At 47.0% G+C, this 17,021-nt stretch overlaps 1 protein-coding gene and 2 long non-coding RNA genes across 3 annotated transcripts; 2 read left to right on the top strand and 1 right to left on the bottom strand.

The window, feature by feature from the left end:
- The first annotated feature begins 425 nt into the window (after positions 1–425).
- LOC125947641 (uncharacterized) lies at positions 426–1,148 on the top strand. The gene is made up of 2 exons (XR_007468465.1): positions 426–570; positions 1,002–1,148. It is a non-coding gene; the product is annotated as an uncharacterized LOC125947641 (long non-coding RNA).
- A 10,486-nt stretch (positions 1,149–11,634) lies between these two features.
- Positions 11,635–12,496, top strand: LOC125947639 (uncharacterized). Its single transcript, XR_007468463.1, has 2 exons — positions 11,635–11,902; positions 12,352–12,496. It is a non-coding gene; the product is annotated as an uncharacterized LOC125947639 (long non-coding RNA).
- A 255-nt stretch (positions 12,497–12,751) lies between these two features.
- On the bottom strand, positions 12,752–16,778 carry LOC119462595 (uncharacterized). Its single transcript, XM_049673051.1, has 4 exons — positions 16,190–16,778; positions 15,433–15,568; positions 13,081–13,512; positions 12,752–12,771 (listed from the first exon to the last, which is right to left on the bottom strand). The coding sequence occupies exons 1-4, from the start codon at positions 16,457–16,459 to the stop codon at positions 12,752–12,754; spliced, it is 858 nt and encodes a 285-aa protein (XP_049529008.1). The 5' UTR covers positions 16,460–16,778.
- Positions 16,779–17,021: the final 243 nt, after the last annotated feature.

Below are 17,021 nucleotides of genomic sequence, written 5' to 3'. Positions count from 1 at the left end.
TGGCTTCACGCTGCCTGTGCGCCCAGCCCTCCGCTCTTTCCACTACCCAATACTTCTAGTTCACTGTATCTAGTACACTCTAGCAGCAACCATATTTGTTTGCGGCTGAAGTTTCGTTAGTGTCGTATTTTCTGTTGAAGTGCGCAAAAAGTAAATGTAAAAACTTTTAACCTAAATTACTGACTTGATACCGCATATAAAAGGCCGTAATATTTATTGACATCAAAGAGCAGTATCGCAGAGAAGGGAACACGGCGGTTGGGAAGGATATAAAACTGCGACCGTAGTAAGCCGTAGTTGCGCACAGCACGTGTGCAATGGCGGCCGCCATGTCAAGGCGAGGCGTGCGTGTTAGTGAATGAACGATGTGTTTTTAAGGAACCCGTGGTGTTAGCGCCTGCGTAATCTCATTCGTGAACTAATATATTTGGATAGTTTTATCTATGGATGCTGTTAATACTTCAAAACAACGCAAGGCAACTGTTTTACCCCTGTCCTTCGCGGCTTTGTGGATCTATCAGCGTGCATCGATGTGCAGCGTTTTCCCCGGCGCCGATTTGCCATTTCGAGGTAATTATACTTCTTATTTATGCCTCTGTAGTACAGTATGAAGCGTTTTCTTCTTTTTTTTTAAATCCTGACGGTGGACGTAAGTACAGTGCTGTCGGGCCGATAGCTGTGAGCGTTGCAGCAATAACATGCCTGTTTCCGACAACGCTGTGCAAGATTTCTGTCTAGAGTTCCTTATATCTGTCTACAGTTTCGATGGAACACACATCTTATGTTGTTTTTGTGTGCTTTGTAATTGTCCTGTCACGTCAGGTAACGTCATTGTTTGTTATAAATATTTTGAGCTAACTAGCATATATCAGCTGTCCTAAAATATTGCCGAGCCGCATTTATTCTAGTTTGGAAGCAAATATTGCCAGCTTAAACGTTTCGTGGTAGAACTAGCACCCCTGCTTTCAACTGTTTCTATATGTGTGTATTTTTGTACCCAGGTTTTTTTAACCACTTCATCAAAAGGACGTCCTCTGGTCGAAGTCAACGAAAAGCTCTCTCAATCAAGATTGCTGACCTGACGAAGATCTCGAAAGAGGAATCTGTAAAAAGATATGCTGTGCTAATAAATGCTTCTAGAAATCTTACCTGTTTTTCGTTATCTGGTGCATTGCAACATTTTCTTTCACAGCAATAGACTTAGTAGACTAACACTAATAGGCCTATTCTGCTTATGACAACAGCTTATGACAACGTAGACAGGGAATTGTTGTGGGATATTCTTCAATACGAAGGCATAGATGACGATTTCGTGGAGCTGCTGAGGGAGATATATCGAGACAACCAAGTACAAGTGGCATGGGAAGGCCGAAAAGGAAATGAAATGGTGGGAATTCACCAAGGATTGAAGCAAGGATGCCCTCTGTCACCATTGTTGTTCACGCTTTACGTCAAGGGCATAGAAAGACGACTGGAAAACAGCGAATTAGGTTTTGATTTATCCTACATGCGTAATGGACAAATGGTGCAACAGAAGGTCCCTGGATTGATGTACGCAGACGACATTGTGCTACTAGCGGACAATAAAAAAGATTTACAGATACTTGCGAATATCTGTGGGAACGCAGCGACAAATCTAGGCCTTAAGTTTAGCACAGAGAAATCAGGGATTATGATCTTTAATGAACACACGAGTAACTTCGTGGTGTCAATTCAACAGCAAGTAATACCCATAGTGAAACAATATAAGTACCTCGGCGTACACATAAACGAAGGAAAGAATTACTCAAGCAACCACCAAGATAATCTGAAAATAAAGGGGAAGCGGAATGCAGCATTAATGAAACACAGAGCACTGTGGGGCCACAATAAGTATGAGGTGGTGCGTGGAATCTGGAAAGGAGTAATGGAGCCAGCGCTAACATTCGCAAATGCCATTATATGCTTAAAATCGGATATATTGGCGGGTTTGGAAGTTAACCAAAGATCAGTAGGCCGGTTGGCTTTTTTGGGAGCACACGGTAATACGACAAATTGGGCCTGGATTGGGCCTCTTTTGAAGACATGGATTGGGCCTCTTTTGAAGTCAGAGAAGTACAAAGCAAAATTAGTTTTGAAGAAAGGCTCAGGAGCATGGATGAAAATAAATGGGCGGCTAAAGTGCACAAGTATCTCTACATGAAAAGCGTGGACACAGAATGGAGGAAGAGGTCAAGGAAGTTGGCAACCAAGTACAGGATAATCGAAACTGTAAATAGACAACCAGGGGTCATCAGAAAGAAAGTGAGAGAAATAGAGACCGTGAATTGGATGCAAAGAATGGAAACGAAAAGGACAATGGAGATTTACAAGAATGAGAAGAAAGAAATTAGAAGGGAAAATCTGTACGATAACACAAAGGGCAGTGCCTTGCTATTTGAGGCTCGAGCCGGTTGCCTAAGGACGAAAACATATCGGAACAAATATTCGGAACTAGATGAGACATGTGTATGCTGCAGTAAAGATCCAGAGACCACTCAGCACATCCTAATGGAATGCGACGGGATCCACCCAGCGAGAACCGTAGGTAACGTGCAACTCCCAGAAACGCTTGGGTTTAAAGTGGAAGGAAACATAAACAGATCAGCCATAGAGATCAGCAAGAGACCATTAGAGTACTGGTGGAAAATAAGCAAGGAAAAGATGGATACGACCTGATCTCTTAAAATCATAGGCAGCGGTACAAGCTAAATTTTTGAAAAAGAAAGATAATGAGAGGTATACAAAAATGCTAGATAAAGAACATGTGTAGTATACCTGATTAAATCAAGCAGGCTAGGTGACTATTTGTCGCCACCCCGTTTCAAAGGGGATGCCAATAAATCATCATCATCATATAAAGGCGCTAATGGCACAGGCGGCGCGTAATCCCGGGTCAGCTCAGGCGTGCGGCGGGGACAGCGCGGAGACTCAGGCAGAGGCATGCCATGAGAGCAGGGAGGGACGCCTAGGGGCCGTTGAACAGCAGGCGAGAGCCGGCGGCAACACGGCGGTTCCACAACTCTACAGCGAGGTAGTGCGGCAGGCTTCGGGTGGGAAGGGACGAACGGCAGGAAGCACATCGTCACGTGTCAGTGGCGCACGGCGGGTGGAGAACCAGCTAGCTCGCGGCGAACTGGAGGACGACAATCGCAGGCGGGAGGCAAACGTGTAGAGCGAAGGGTCCTAGTGGTGGGGGACTCCAACGTAGCTAGGGTTAAGGAGGGCGTCCTTACAACAGTGAAGGCAGACGGGCGGGTGAGGGTGGAGGCCCAGTCAGGGAAATGCATGGTTGACGCAATGGCAAAAGCTCAGAAGGTGGTATCGGACAACCTCGAGCATGAACATCTGGTCGTTATCCATGCTGGTCTCAACGATGTGCTGAAGGGAAGCAGCCAGAACCTAAACAGACAGTTAGAGGTTAGGTTGCGTAAACTCAGAGAAACCTCTGCGAATGTGCATGTGACCATATGCACAATCCCACAGGTCCGGGGCCAGGCTAGCGGGATGGAACGGAGTGTGCTTGAGGCTAACCGGGTCATAAGGGGTCTGAGCCGACCACTTGGGTACGGCATAATGGAGATAAACCGGGAAGTGTACGAGTCTGGCTCCCACCCTTTTGCACAGGATGGCATTCACTACAGTGGTGCCACGGGCGGGAGCGTAGGCAGTAGGATAGGGCACCAAGCTACGGCTTTTTTGGGGGGACCCAGAGCCCTAAGACCACCAGTGTAGACGAAGACGGACCCAGAGAGGCCCCAAGATTCAAGAAACGTAGAATCGGTAGGAGAAGAAATAGACGTAAGCACCAGGGGCAAGGTCATTCTGACATAGGGTACATTAACATGCAAGGTGGCAGGAATAGGCTGAAGTGGGAGGAGATAGACGAGCAACTAAGGCAAGAAAAGCTGATGGTATACGGGTTTGTGGAGACACATCTTAGGGACATGGAGCAACCTCCCTGTAATCCTGACTATGAATGGGAATATTGCAAGAGAACAGAGGGCAGCAGAAAAGGGGGTGGAATTGGTGCATTCATTCATAAAAGTATGAACTGGCAAAGGGTCAAACAGGAATGCAAGGTGCATTTATGGCTAAAAGGGAAAGTTGCAGGAGAGCATACACTCCTTGGCTTTGTATACCTGTGGACAGGAGCAAATGCCAAAGAGGAAAACAAAAATGCTGGAATGCATATCAAGTGACATTAATGAGATAGAAGGGTGCGAGATTATTATACTAGGACAGGGGTTCTCAGGTACGTTCATCCCAGGGAACCCCCCCCCCCCCCCCCCCCCCGATTTAACCGAATTATCGAGGGTATCAAGAAAACAAACAAATGCTGCACTACGTCAACACGCTTTTATTTACTCAATGAATCGTCAAATCTTGTTTCTATTTAGCACAAGACCAGTGCGGAAGCTGAAATTCTCTTCATCTCATGACTGATTAGCGCTAGCAGCGGCGAAAGCCTCGCGACATCCTTCGCGGCACGCATTTTCATCTGAGACGCGCTTTGCACCAACGGGCGCACATCCCGATTATTTTTTCGCCACTCAGCTGCTCGCCAACAAATTGTCCGTCCATCGCGATGTAGCCGGTGCTTTTTATCTTCAACAGCTTTGCACTGAGTAAAAGCGAAGCTACTGCTTGCCGCAACCAATGTCGACGAAACCGCGGCCGCTATCGACGCGATCATGCACGGCGACCTTGCGGTTCAGAAGGCAGGCGGCTGACAGACGCACCAAGTCAAAACGAAGCTACCTTTCGCAGCAAGAAGTGCGGACGAAACTGCGGTCGCTATCGACGCTGCCATGGGAGGCGACTACGCAGTTGTGAAGGTACGCAGCCGACGCGCGCATCGAGTGAAAACGAAACTATTTGCCGCAACCGCTGCGGACGAAACTGCGGTGGTTATCGACGCGATCAGAGATAGCGACTACGCACTTACGGAGGCCCGCGACTAGCCGCGAACGCGGTGTTACGCGTGGCGATAAACGCAAGAATAGAGGCTTTAAAGGCACAATTAGGCACGAAGCGCTTCGGCGTTGCTGTCAGTCACTTGCCGCGTACGATTGCCGCTGCGGACCACGGTGCAAGCTGAGGACCACGGCGATGCGGACTGCGCCGCTTCGTTTCGGTTGGACGCTACGCCGTTCTTGCTCTTCTGCGGCGCGCATTTGCGGTGCTCCGCGTTTTTATTTTTTTTCTTTTAATTTTTCTCCAACGTATAGGTCATTGCGCACGCTATCGGCACCTACCCTATCTACAAATAGGAGAAAGGCGCATGGTGGTAAGTTACGGCCTCCGAGATTCAAGTGCGAAAGCTTAGGCGCGCTGCCCGTTCTCAGAGGTTGGGTGGCTACAAGCTGCTTGCGTATTTATTGCGCAGTTCGCGCGTTGCTGTTACGCACTGTGATGTGCTTTTTGACATTTTGACACTCGGGCACCATAACTCGGACATGAGTAATGGAGATTCTTTGGATCCAGCGCACCTCATGTTCGCCGTTTTAGACACTTGTCGAGAGCGGGACCAGGGAAAATTTATCAGTGGCTCGCGGAACCCCGAGCAGGGGCCTGCGGAACCCGTAGGTTCCGCGGAACCCACTTTGAGAACCCATGTGTAACTAGGGGTGCGATTTTGTACGCGTTCCAAAATGGAACGGAGGCGGTTCGTTCTTTACGTCACGAAATAGGCGGTCCGCCATGTTCGCGAGGACGAGAGGAAGCAAAGAGCCAATGAGCGAAGTGGACGCCTGCGTCACGCTTTTGACGTCTGCTTGGGGACCGTATAACATACTTAGAAGCGTTTCTAACATGTTGAGAAATATCTAGCTATTATGAATGAGTAGCAAAATGTGTTGGTGTTGCTTTTCAAAGATTCAGTTTGGAATGCGGAACGAGTTAAACAAATTATTGCGGTTAATGTCTTGAAATGGCGCTAGGTGGTGTCGCAATTTTGCGAAAGTTTTAGTGGTGGCGCTATCCACTACCCCGTTTCAAGCAATGCTTGTATGCATGTCTCCACCACTATTAAAATTCAAACGGCGCGAGTTTTGAAGCGGTTGGTTCGGTCGAGCCGTTACGTGCGGAGAGCCATGTAGGAAAACGTGTCGGCTTCTGCGCCCGTTATGGGACCGCGCGTTTCCGAGGGCCAGCGGGAGACGGTGCTCGCTTTTATGAAGCCGCATCTCCAGCTGGCTTTAAGATCCAGCGAGCTGGGGCCGGGCTTCAGCCTTGTCGACCGACGACGGCTGTGGCAGCAGCTGGCCGACGTGCTGAACGCGGAAGGGCCCGTTGTGAAAACGGTCGACCAGTGGAGGAAGCAGCAGGTCTACGAGGCCCGCCGCGATGCTACCGCTATAGCCCAAGAGCAAATGTGAGTGACCGTCGAATGGTCCGGGCGATTTGTCCTTCGACATTGGTGTGTATTTTCAGAAGCACTGGAGGGGGTCGCGCACCCGGCTTCCGGGGCCGAGTGCTCCAGCTGACGGGCGCGGTCCTCTTCCGTGGCGTCACCGACCTACCCTACCAAGAGGTAAGCACACTGCCGGCGTAATATCATGCGTTCCTGAACGGTGCCGACTTAGAGTTTGCCATTATCTGTAAGTGGTACCTTTAGCAGAACGCGACACTGTTGGTGAACAGGAAAATAGCGTCGGAAGCTTTAGGTTGGTAGATCCTTCGGTGTCATTTTACGTGAAGGACATAAATATTATTTATGCTCTGTTATCATAAGTGAATCATGAATCTGGAAAACAAGCCAACTTTTGATGTAAATAAGAAATATGCGTTGTATTAAGGACTCGGTATCCTATCTTGCCAACGATCAACAGCCGGGCAAAAGGTTGGTTGGCCCTGAAAAGGGTTGTTTGGTGGTAAGAGATGAATTTGAGTAGATGACTGAAAAGTAGTTCCAACAGGTCCTTGTCTGCCCAAACGAAGAGGGCATAGCTTGTACATGACGCGTGACACTGCCAACCCAGGTGAAAATTTCCAACTGGGATCAGCTGGGATGAACTGGTTCCAGCTGGAAACCAACTGGTCCCAGTTACACACCAACTGGTCCCAGTTGGAAAGCAACTGGGTAGCAACTGGTTCCAGTTGGGATCCAACTGGAACAATTTTCAGTTATACTGGGAGTGACTGGACCCAGTTGGGATCCAACTGGAACTTTGACCAGTTGTACTGGAATCAACTGGTTCCAGTAGAGAGGCAACTGGAACTTTCACCATTTGTACTGGAATCAACTGGTTCCAGTTGGATTCCAACTGGAACTTTGACCAGTTGTATCAGTAGCAACTGGAACCAACTTAAACATTGGCCAGTTGTTCTGGTAGCAACTGGTTCCAGTTAGAATCCAAATGAAACGGTGACCAGAAGTTTAAATGAAAGCAAGTAACATCCAGTAACATGCAGCAGCTAGTCCTACTTATACTGAGCAATTAAGTTTGGCAGTTTTAGCAATCCTAGCCAACATTCTAATAGAAGTCTGTAATAATTAGTCTAATACGTCAGTTTTGTATTAGTTGTATAAGTTTTGTATTAGACCAATAGAAATTTCTATTAGTCGTACTGATTTACCTATAAGACCAAGAGGCCGTGTGTATTAGACTTATTAGTCTTTTACAAGCAGTGTAGTAGACACGCGCGTGTCTACTAGTTTCTCTATTAGACTAACAGGTCCTATTGGCCTTATGCAGATTGTTGCTGGTCTGATACAACATGTACTGCTAGATTCCACAGCTCTTGTTTGCTGGTGAAAGTTAATTGACAAAAAATTAGAATAGCGGACCGTTTGCTTGCATGAAGGGGTGTTTCTAATTAATCACTGGATAATTAAAAATTCTGCTGTACAATTGTGCAGCAGATTGCGTTCGCACGTTTGCATTAGTTTCAGCACACCACCTCTCAGCGACGTACGCCTACATGGTCTTGCCAATTTTGCTTCACTGAGCCTCGTCGCGATGAGTCGAGGAAACAGCTAGTGTTTACAGCACAGCGAATACTCCCCCGCGAAAAAAAAAAGAAAAACGCGAACAACCAGCCGTCAGATCGCGGTGCCCGGTCGCGCATTTACATTCGCGCGCCCGTACAGCCGGATGACTGCAGTGCACCCGCGCGGCACTAACGGGAACTACGAATCTAGGTGCTTTTTGGTCCTAGGGGTCGCGCGTACCTATCTGCGTCGAGCCCCCTAGTCCCCGCTCGCCGCCATATCCGCGGGTGGCCGCGGGAACGCCTCCGCTGGACCAGGCTCGGCAACTCTCCGCGAGCAGGAGGCGTGCACACTGCTGGAATCGTAGCTATCCTGCATTGTTTGAGATAAAACGAAGCGATACAAGGTGGAACAACGCGTTTGCGCGAAAGGAGCTGTGCGTGCGCAAACAGCGCGATGACGACCACGTTGAGAAGACGATCGTTTTCTAGTGCGGCCGTGGCGAGCCGACTGTTGATCTCTAGCGCAGGTACTGAACGAGCATTAACTAGAGAAACACGGGATTTTAACGCGATTAGCGACAGTGTATACAACCGTACGAACCTCGGCTGCGGGAGGCTGTGGGTTCGATTCCCACCGCCGCCGGGCACCCTCTGGTTCAAATGGGTACAAGTGTGCCCCGGCCTGGCCTTCGGCTTCCTTCAGGGGTGATACGCTTGGGAAAGGAGCCTGCGCCCTGAATTCCCGTCGAAACCAACGTGAGCACGTTAAAACGACGATGGCATTTGTGCGCTGGCGAAGTGTTAAAACGTGATTAAAACGTGAAGTGTTAAAACGTGCCGATCATGAAGTCGGAGGGAAGTATGCATGTGATCGTGGACGAATGGTAGAGCATCAAGCTCGTAGTCATACCTGAAAGAACTGATTATGCCACAGTGCTAGAGCCTAATTTCTTGCCATTAGTAAGCAGGCAAGAAGACAATACATTGCTGCTCTGCTCCTGTCGCGACTGTTTAGTCAATTAGTTTTAGTAGTGCCGTGTAACGGTACGGTAAGTGCGGTAACGTACCGCGATGACCGAATACGTTTGAGCTGCGTGTGTGCTCGATGCGTACGGTAACTTGATAATGATGACAGCGGTTAACCTTCAGGCCTTGCGTATAAAAAGTAGGACTGTTTGTTTTAAATTGCACCGATGCCGACACTTTACACCAGCAGATAAGTGGAATATAGTTAGTTCCTGCAATAAAAACTCGGCGCCCCCTCTAAGTAAAATCTTCGTCACTAGATGGCGCCACCAACCTGAAGTGTTTTTTTTTTCCTGCCACGTTTTATGTTCTGTTTCTTTGGTTGATTTTCGGTTATTTGAATTTTTTTTCTCATTCGGCCTGAGTATATTACTCCCCTGTACGAAGGGTACGGCCACAAGTTCAGTTCAAGCTCAAGGTTATGCTTCCGGTTAGAGGGACTGACACACTTGCTGCCACGTTGCAGAAGGTGAATTAAATTTAACTCGTCTCTTGGCCCTACCATGGTGAAAAACGCACGCGAGACGCGGACATGCACGGCGTGGGCTCTGTGGCCGACGCCACTTGCTCGCTATGTTTAGGCTTGGTCCGGCTCGGCTTGCAAAACATGGTGCGCACCTTACCTTATGCGGTAACGTATGGTAAAACTAAAAGGGGAAAGAAATTGAGATCCAAGCTAAGTGACAAATGTGGCCAGTCAGTTTTCAACACCGTTAACTCAATGCATCATTCTGACGGACCACGGCGGCGCGGCCGCCCGGCCTTTAGCGCGGCGCGCTCCGTGGAGCCATGCAGAAGCTGGGGAGGCGGCGGCGCTAGGGCGCAGGGACTCGCAGAGCTAGGGGCGTTTGCGGAGACGCGTCGCCAGCAAGTACCTAGATCTGTAGTTCCCTTTAGCGCCGCGCGGGCGCGCTGCAATCGACCGAGCAACAATGTCACCATTGTTGTTCACGCTTTACGTCAAGGGCATAGAAAGACGACTGGAAAACAGCGAATTAGGTTTTGATTTATCCTACATGCGTAATGGACAAATGGTGCAACAGAAGATCCCTGGACTGATGTACGCAGACGACATTGTGCTACTAGCGGACAATAAAAAAGATTTACAGATACTTGCGAATATCTGTGGGAACGCAGCGACAAATCTAGGCCTTAAGTTTAGCACAGAGAAATCAGGGATTATGATCTTTAATGAGCACACGAGTAACTTCGTGGTGTCAATTCAACAGCAAGTAATACCCATAGTGAAGCAATATAAGTACCTCGGCGTACACATAAACGAAGGAAAGAATTACTCAAGCAACCACCAAGATAATCTGAAAATAAAGGGGAAGCGGAATGCAGCATTAATGAAACACAGAGCACTGTGGGGCCACAATAAGTATGAGGTGGTGCGTGGAATCTGGAAAGGAGTAATGGTGCCAGCGCTAACATTCGCAAATGCCATTATATGCTTAAAATCGGATATATTGGCGGGTTTGGAAGTTAACCAAAGATCAGTAGGCCGGTTGGCTTTGGGAGCACACGGTAATACGACAAATGAGGCAGTGCATGGAGACATGGGTTGGGCCTCTTTTGAAGTCAGAGAAGCACAAAGCAAAATTAGTTTTGAAGAAAGGCTCAGGAACATGGATGAAAATAAATGGGCGGCTAAAGTGCACAAGTATCTCTACATGAAAAGCGTGGACACAGAATGGAGGAAGAGGTCAAGGAAGTTGGCAACCAAGTACAGGATAATCGAAACTGTAAATAGACAACCAGGGGTCATCAGAAAGAAAGTGAGAGAAATAGAGACCGTGAATTGGATGCAAAGAATGGAAACGAAAAGGACAATGGAGATTTACAAGAATGAGAAGAAAGAAATTAGAAGGGAAAATCTGTACGATAACACAAAGGGCAGTGCCTTGCTATTTGAGGCTCGAGCCGGTTGCCTAAGGACGAAAACATATCGGAACAAATATTCGGAATTAGATGAGACATGTGTATGCTGCAGTAAAGATCCAGAGACCACTCAGCACATCCTAATGGAATGCGACGGGATCCACCCAGCGAGAACCGTAGGTAACGTGCAACTCCCAGAAGCGCTTGGGTTTAAAGTGGAAGGAAACATAAACAGATCAGCCGTAGAGATCAGCAAGAGACGATTAGAGTACTGGTGGAAAAAAAGTAGGGAAAAGATGGATGCGACCTGATCTCTTAAAATCATAGGCAGCGGTACAAGGTAAATTTTTGAAAAAGAAAAATAATGATAGGTATACAAAAATGCAAGATAAAGAACATGTATAGTATACCTGATTAAATCAAGCAGGCTAGGTGACTATTTGTCGCCGCCCCGTTTCAAAGGGGATGCCAATAGATCATCATCATCATCATCATGCACGGGCGTGCGAATGTAAATGCGCTGCCCGGTCAGCTTACGAACAACCATATTTGTTTGGCACTGAAGTTTCGTCAGTGTCGTATTTTCTGTTGAAGTGCGCATAAAGTAAATGTTAAACTTTTAATCTAAATTGCTAACTCGATATCGCATATAAAAGGCCGTAATATTTATTGACATCAAAGAGCAGTATCGCAGAGAAGGGAACGCGGCGGGTGGGAAGGATATAAAACTGCGACCATAGTCAGCGGTAGTTGCGCACAGCACGTGTGCAATGGCGGCCGCCATGTCAAGGCGAGGCGTCACGCGAGGTGTGCGTGCGTGTTAGTGAATTAACGATGTGTTTTTAAGGAACCCGTGGTGTTAGCGCCTGCGGAATCTCATTCGTGGAGTAGTATATTTGGATAGTTTTATCTATGGCTGCTGTTGTGACTTCAAAACAACCCAAGGCAACTGTGTTACCCCTGTCCTTCGCGGCTTTGTGGATCTATCAGCGTGCATCGATGTGCAGTGTTCTCCCCGGCGCCGATTTACCATTTCGAGGTAATTATACTTCTTGTTTATGCTTCTATAGTACAGAATGAGGTGTTTTCTTCTTTTTTTTATCCTGACGGTGGACGTAAGTACTTCTGAACAGTGCCGTCGGGCCGATTGCTGTGTGCGTTGCAGCAATGATCGACATGCCTGTTTCCGACAACGCTGTGCAAGATTTGTGTCTAGAGTTCTTTATATCTGCCTACTGTTTCGATGGAACACACATCTTATGTTGATTTTGTGTTCTTTATAATGGTCTTATCGTGTCGCGTGGCGTCATTTTTTATTATGATAAACATTTTGAGCTAGCATATATCACACTGTCCTAAAATTAGTTTGGTAATTGCGGAGCCACATTACTCTAATGTGGAAGCAAATATTGCCAGCTTAAACGTTTAGTGGTAGAACTAGCACCCCTGTTTCTAACTGCTTCTATATGTGTGTATTTTTGTGCCCAGGTTTTTTTAACCACTTCCTCAAAAGGACGCCCTTTGGTCGAAGTCAACGAAAAGCTCTCAATCAAGATTGCTGACCTGACGAAGATCTCGAAGGAGGAATCTGTAAAAATACATGCTGTGCTAATAAATGCTTTTAGCAATTTTACCTGTTTTTCGTTATGTATCTGGAACATTACAACATTTTCTTTCACTCCAATAGACCTATTACACTAATACACTAAGAGACCTACTAGACTGTATTAGTGTCGATAACCGAATAGGCTATTAGGGTTTGTATTAGAAATTTTGCTAGGGACTTAAGCAATAATAGCTGAACTGCCTTAGTTGTATGAAATCCATCAGCAGAATACACTTTTGATAGGCTTCTGCACGGGCCAGTTGCAATTGGGACCAACTGGGATCAGTTGTAATGGGCTCCAACTGGGACCAATTACAATGGGGACCAACTGGGACCAATTACAATGGGGACCAACTGGGACCAATTGCAACGGGGACCAACTGGGACCAGTTGCAACAGGGACCAACTGGGACCAGTTGCAACAGGGACCAACTGGGAATTGTTCCATAAACCAGTTTAACTGGAACCAGTTGCATTCCCAGTTGGAAATTTTCACCTGGGAAAGGATGCCATCAGGCCAGTGGCTCTTCAACAGAGAGAGAGAGAAATCACTTTTTTTTATTCTGCGATAAAAAAATGCATCAGTGCCCTGAGTCCAGGGCGTCGCTTGCGGCATGCTTCAGCATTAGGCCGATGAAGTCCCCAAGGAATCGTTGGTCGTGAAGGGTAGTTGCGGCGGTCAGCCACTCGGAGGAAGGGGTAGATGGGAGGGATGAAGGTTTGGGTAAGGGGGTAGTTTTGGATGGCATTGCCATAGGATATGTGATGTGTTAGGAGGATAGACACTACAGTGGCTACAGCGAGGGAGGTGGGCAATTGTTGTGCACGTTGCAATTCTTGACAACAACAGCTTCCAGCGATGAGCTGGTTGCGAGTAATCAGCAACTCATATGAACAATTCCCACCACAATTATTCATTTCAGGTGCTGCGAAGGATCGAACAATCCACCACCCGGCTCGCCATCGCGGCAGAGAGGATGGCAGCGGCTCAGGAGGGCATACTGGAGAAGGTGCGCTCCCTGGCACTAGTCGTAGCTGGCCACCTGCAACAAGAAAGGAGGAATTAATTTATTGTTTATTTTCACCTATTCAATTTTATTTTAGTCATTTATTGTTCTTTGAGTTTTATATCTTCACTTTCATTTTATGCACTTATTGTTGCTTCATTTTAAGTTTTACTGTTTAAGTTTCATTGTTGCCTTGTATGAGTAATGCAGGAGGATTTTTTGGACGAAAGGTGTAATGTGTGCACCCATTTTTGTATCGTAGTATTTTCCTCTTTCTATTTATACTAATCCAGCTGCAACGCCAGCGTGCTTTCTTTTATTTACACATTTCGAAGACACTGGAATCATTACAAGTAGTTGTCGATTTCTGTGTATGGGTTTTGTACTGTGATATTTATATTGCTTCACTATGTTTTGTAGCTTACTGCACTCATTATGAAGCGTTACCGCATAGTGTTTGCACTGTGATATTTTCATTTCGGCACAGTCATGCTAAGGTACAACTACAATGTGGTCTTTTTTCAGAGCACCAAACTAGTCACTCTGCAAGTTGCATAGTTTCACAAATGAAAATGGCCATCATCACTGCACCACGCCGGTGATTGGTTTCCTCTAGTTTTCGTTCCAAGTGAGCAAGAATAAGTTTTAAGTGTAACACGTTCTGGGTGCTGTGAGATTGCAGAGCTAATTATTCATGTTGTATGCAATTTATGTTTCATCACAGCTGGCAAGTGCACTCACCTTTCTACAATTATGATTCACCTGTTCTTTAGCATCACACTGCAATTGCTGTCGAAAAATGAATGCTTCTGGTCAGTGACTCATAACACTGAGAAGGGAATGGACATACATGTCAAAGTCATACTTTCTTGCAAGGTCACTTAAATGTAACTGCAAGTTTTATTTGCCGTGGTGAATACGAATTGTGTGATGCTCATGTTGCAATGTTCTCACATGCTTTGCTACGTGTAGCATGCTGTATGTACAAGGTTCATGATGTACAGAGGTCAACACTCATGTCTAGAACACACTTGCGAGGGCCAAAGCAGCCACCTAAGCTTAAGCCGACCACCAGGTCGATAAAAATCAATGGGAACTGTACATTTAGTCACGCAAGCTCACATACAGCAGATTTTATGCCACATGTCGTCATCAGATTCGCCAGCGCAGTCCTGCAAACATGATTTGCGCGTTCTAGAGATGTGTGTTGGCCTCTGTACTTGTCGTCATAGCATGTAATAAAGTTGACCTTTGTATTTTTTGTGCTTTCACGTTAATTTACGTCTACCCATTTAGACATGATGTGACGAGTATAATGTCACAACACTCAGTGCTAGATTTTTTCTTTTGTGGTTGAATCCGCATTCATTACGCTTTACTTGCTTGCCTCGTCTGCGTATTCATGCTTGCATGGAAGTTTTCATACACCTAGCACAAGAGGTGGCTAGCAAGCATATTGCATCGTTCCTACTAATGTACACCGAGCGCCCGAATGCACAGGATGTGGCGGTTGCGATCATTCTGGTGTTTTATGAAAATTATGCAAACCTGTGCAAGAGTCTCCGAGGTTTATGCAAACCTTGGAGCCTCTTGCACAGTGAAGAGGGTACAATTGTTTCCGAGTCCACGGCTGTGGCATTGTTTTTGAAGGATTTTTGTATAACTTTACTTCGTTTGTGTTTAAATTATCATAATCTGTCGGATGTTTTGATTTGGAAACATTGACCATCCGTATGGAGGGGTACTTGATGTGTATACAAGTTCTTTAATGTATTTTCCACTGTACAAATACAGCCTTGTGATAGCCTAGGGGCATTGCAATTTGTATAAATAAATTATGTATGTGTTATGAAAGCTCACCATTCCTGTGACATCAATATTCCTGTGACTATCAACAAAGTTGTTACCAACTAAAGTGCTCTGCCCTAGTTAGGGGTACACATTACGAATACTTACCAAGCAGAGACTCGCCAGGCTGCAGTTGTGCGGCGAGGCGCGTACACAGTGGATTATGCTGCCACATCCAAGAGTCATGGCCCGAATCAGGGAGCCGGAGGTCCACAACAAGGATGCAAAGTTCCGAGTTGCACACCTGCAATGAGGAGCAATACAAAATAGCGCTGCAGATATGCTCAAAATCCCTTTTTGCCATTCATATGCAGAAAACAATACATACATTTACGCTGGTATAAGCAGCTACACTGTTTCACTCATAGGCGTGCACAGGGTTTCGCATTTGGGGCCCTTTGTGCGCACGCCTATGGTTTGCACTAAGTGATCGCTAAATGAAAACTTGGGGCACGAAATTGCGCAAGAACACCCATACACGCCAAATCCAGCCCATGCAATGGTTGTAAGTACTTCCCTGTTCAAAATGCTTCCATCGTATCTTCCCTATAGTGTATCGATTTTTGCTACGACTGCTGCCCATGTTCCTAAATACCTCCAAAATGCACAACTCCATTGTGTATGCACGCCAGAACGAAAACACAATTTTGGTACGGCAAACGGCTCATGCACAGAAACACATGGCACTCATCATTACCGCTGACATGTCAGACTTCAACGAGCTCGTACACAGTTCCCCGCATGTCCTCTTTTAATCGTTACATTACTAGTTATGCCAGCTTGGGCATTAAACTGAACAATTGCTACTATGGGCGAGTAAAAATGGCGACTACAGTTTGAAGTAAAACATTCCAACGGTACTTACGACTATGACGTTGAGGGCGTAATAACCCTTTCTCGACATGAAGCTCGCCGTGTCGGCCGGGCTGAGTCCCTCTGGCTTCATAACGGCGATCAACGTGCCGTCGACGCACGCTAGCACGCCTGGAATGGCACCGCGTCGCGCAAACGCCGCCTTTGCCTCATCCTTGGCAGCCGGTGTCAATGAAAAGTCCACCAACTTTCTCCGGGCAGACACGGAAATGATGGCCTCCGTCACCTCCTGGATGGTGTTGCTCGCGGCCGGCTGCGCCATGCCTATTTGCTCCTCGCGACCAACGCTCCTCCGGAAGCTTCCAGTGCCGAAAAATCGCAGCGCGCACAACACCTTCCTTTCTGTGGAAAGGCCACTGGCTCGCTGGCATCCAATGATGGAGTCAAGCTCGTCGCACAAGCGACGCACTGTTCGTTTGGACAGACGAAAATATTGCCGGATCTCTTCCTCCGTCAACTCTTTAAATGCATCATCTACCTCGGGTCATCGTCTCTGCGCGACTGCAGCAGCCGCACAGGCGACACGAAAAGACACGGCAGAGAAAGAAAACGCCATTTTCTCCAACTGTTGGGATTCCCGATTTGGATTGAACCGAATACGAAAGAGGCTAACTGTCCCAAGCGCTTACGTTTTAATCCAATCCAAGTCGTCTGGTAGCCGTTCTAATCCGTTCTATCAAAACGGACGGACTCGGCAACCGTTCCGTTGCGTTCGTCCGTTAGCAGACGACACGGAATGATTGACAGCAGCAAGACGTCACGGTTCACGTCACAATTGACGTCATGGCGTTCGTCACGATTCAAATTGACCAATCGTGTGCGGC

This window comes from Dermacentor silvarum, chromosome 8, assembly GCF_013339745.2.
Source record: "Dermacentor silvarum isolate Dsil-2018 chromosome 8, BIME_Dsil_1.4, whole genome shotgun sequence".
Taxonomy (NCBI): domain Eukaryota; kingdom Metazoa; phylum Arthropoda; class Arachnida; order Ixodida; family Ixodidae; genus Dermacentor; species Dermacentor silvarum.
The sequence above is the reverse complement of the archived record's forward strand: the minus strand, read 5'-3'. Positions and strand labels throughout refer to the sequence as shown.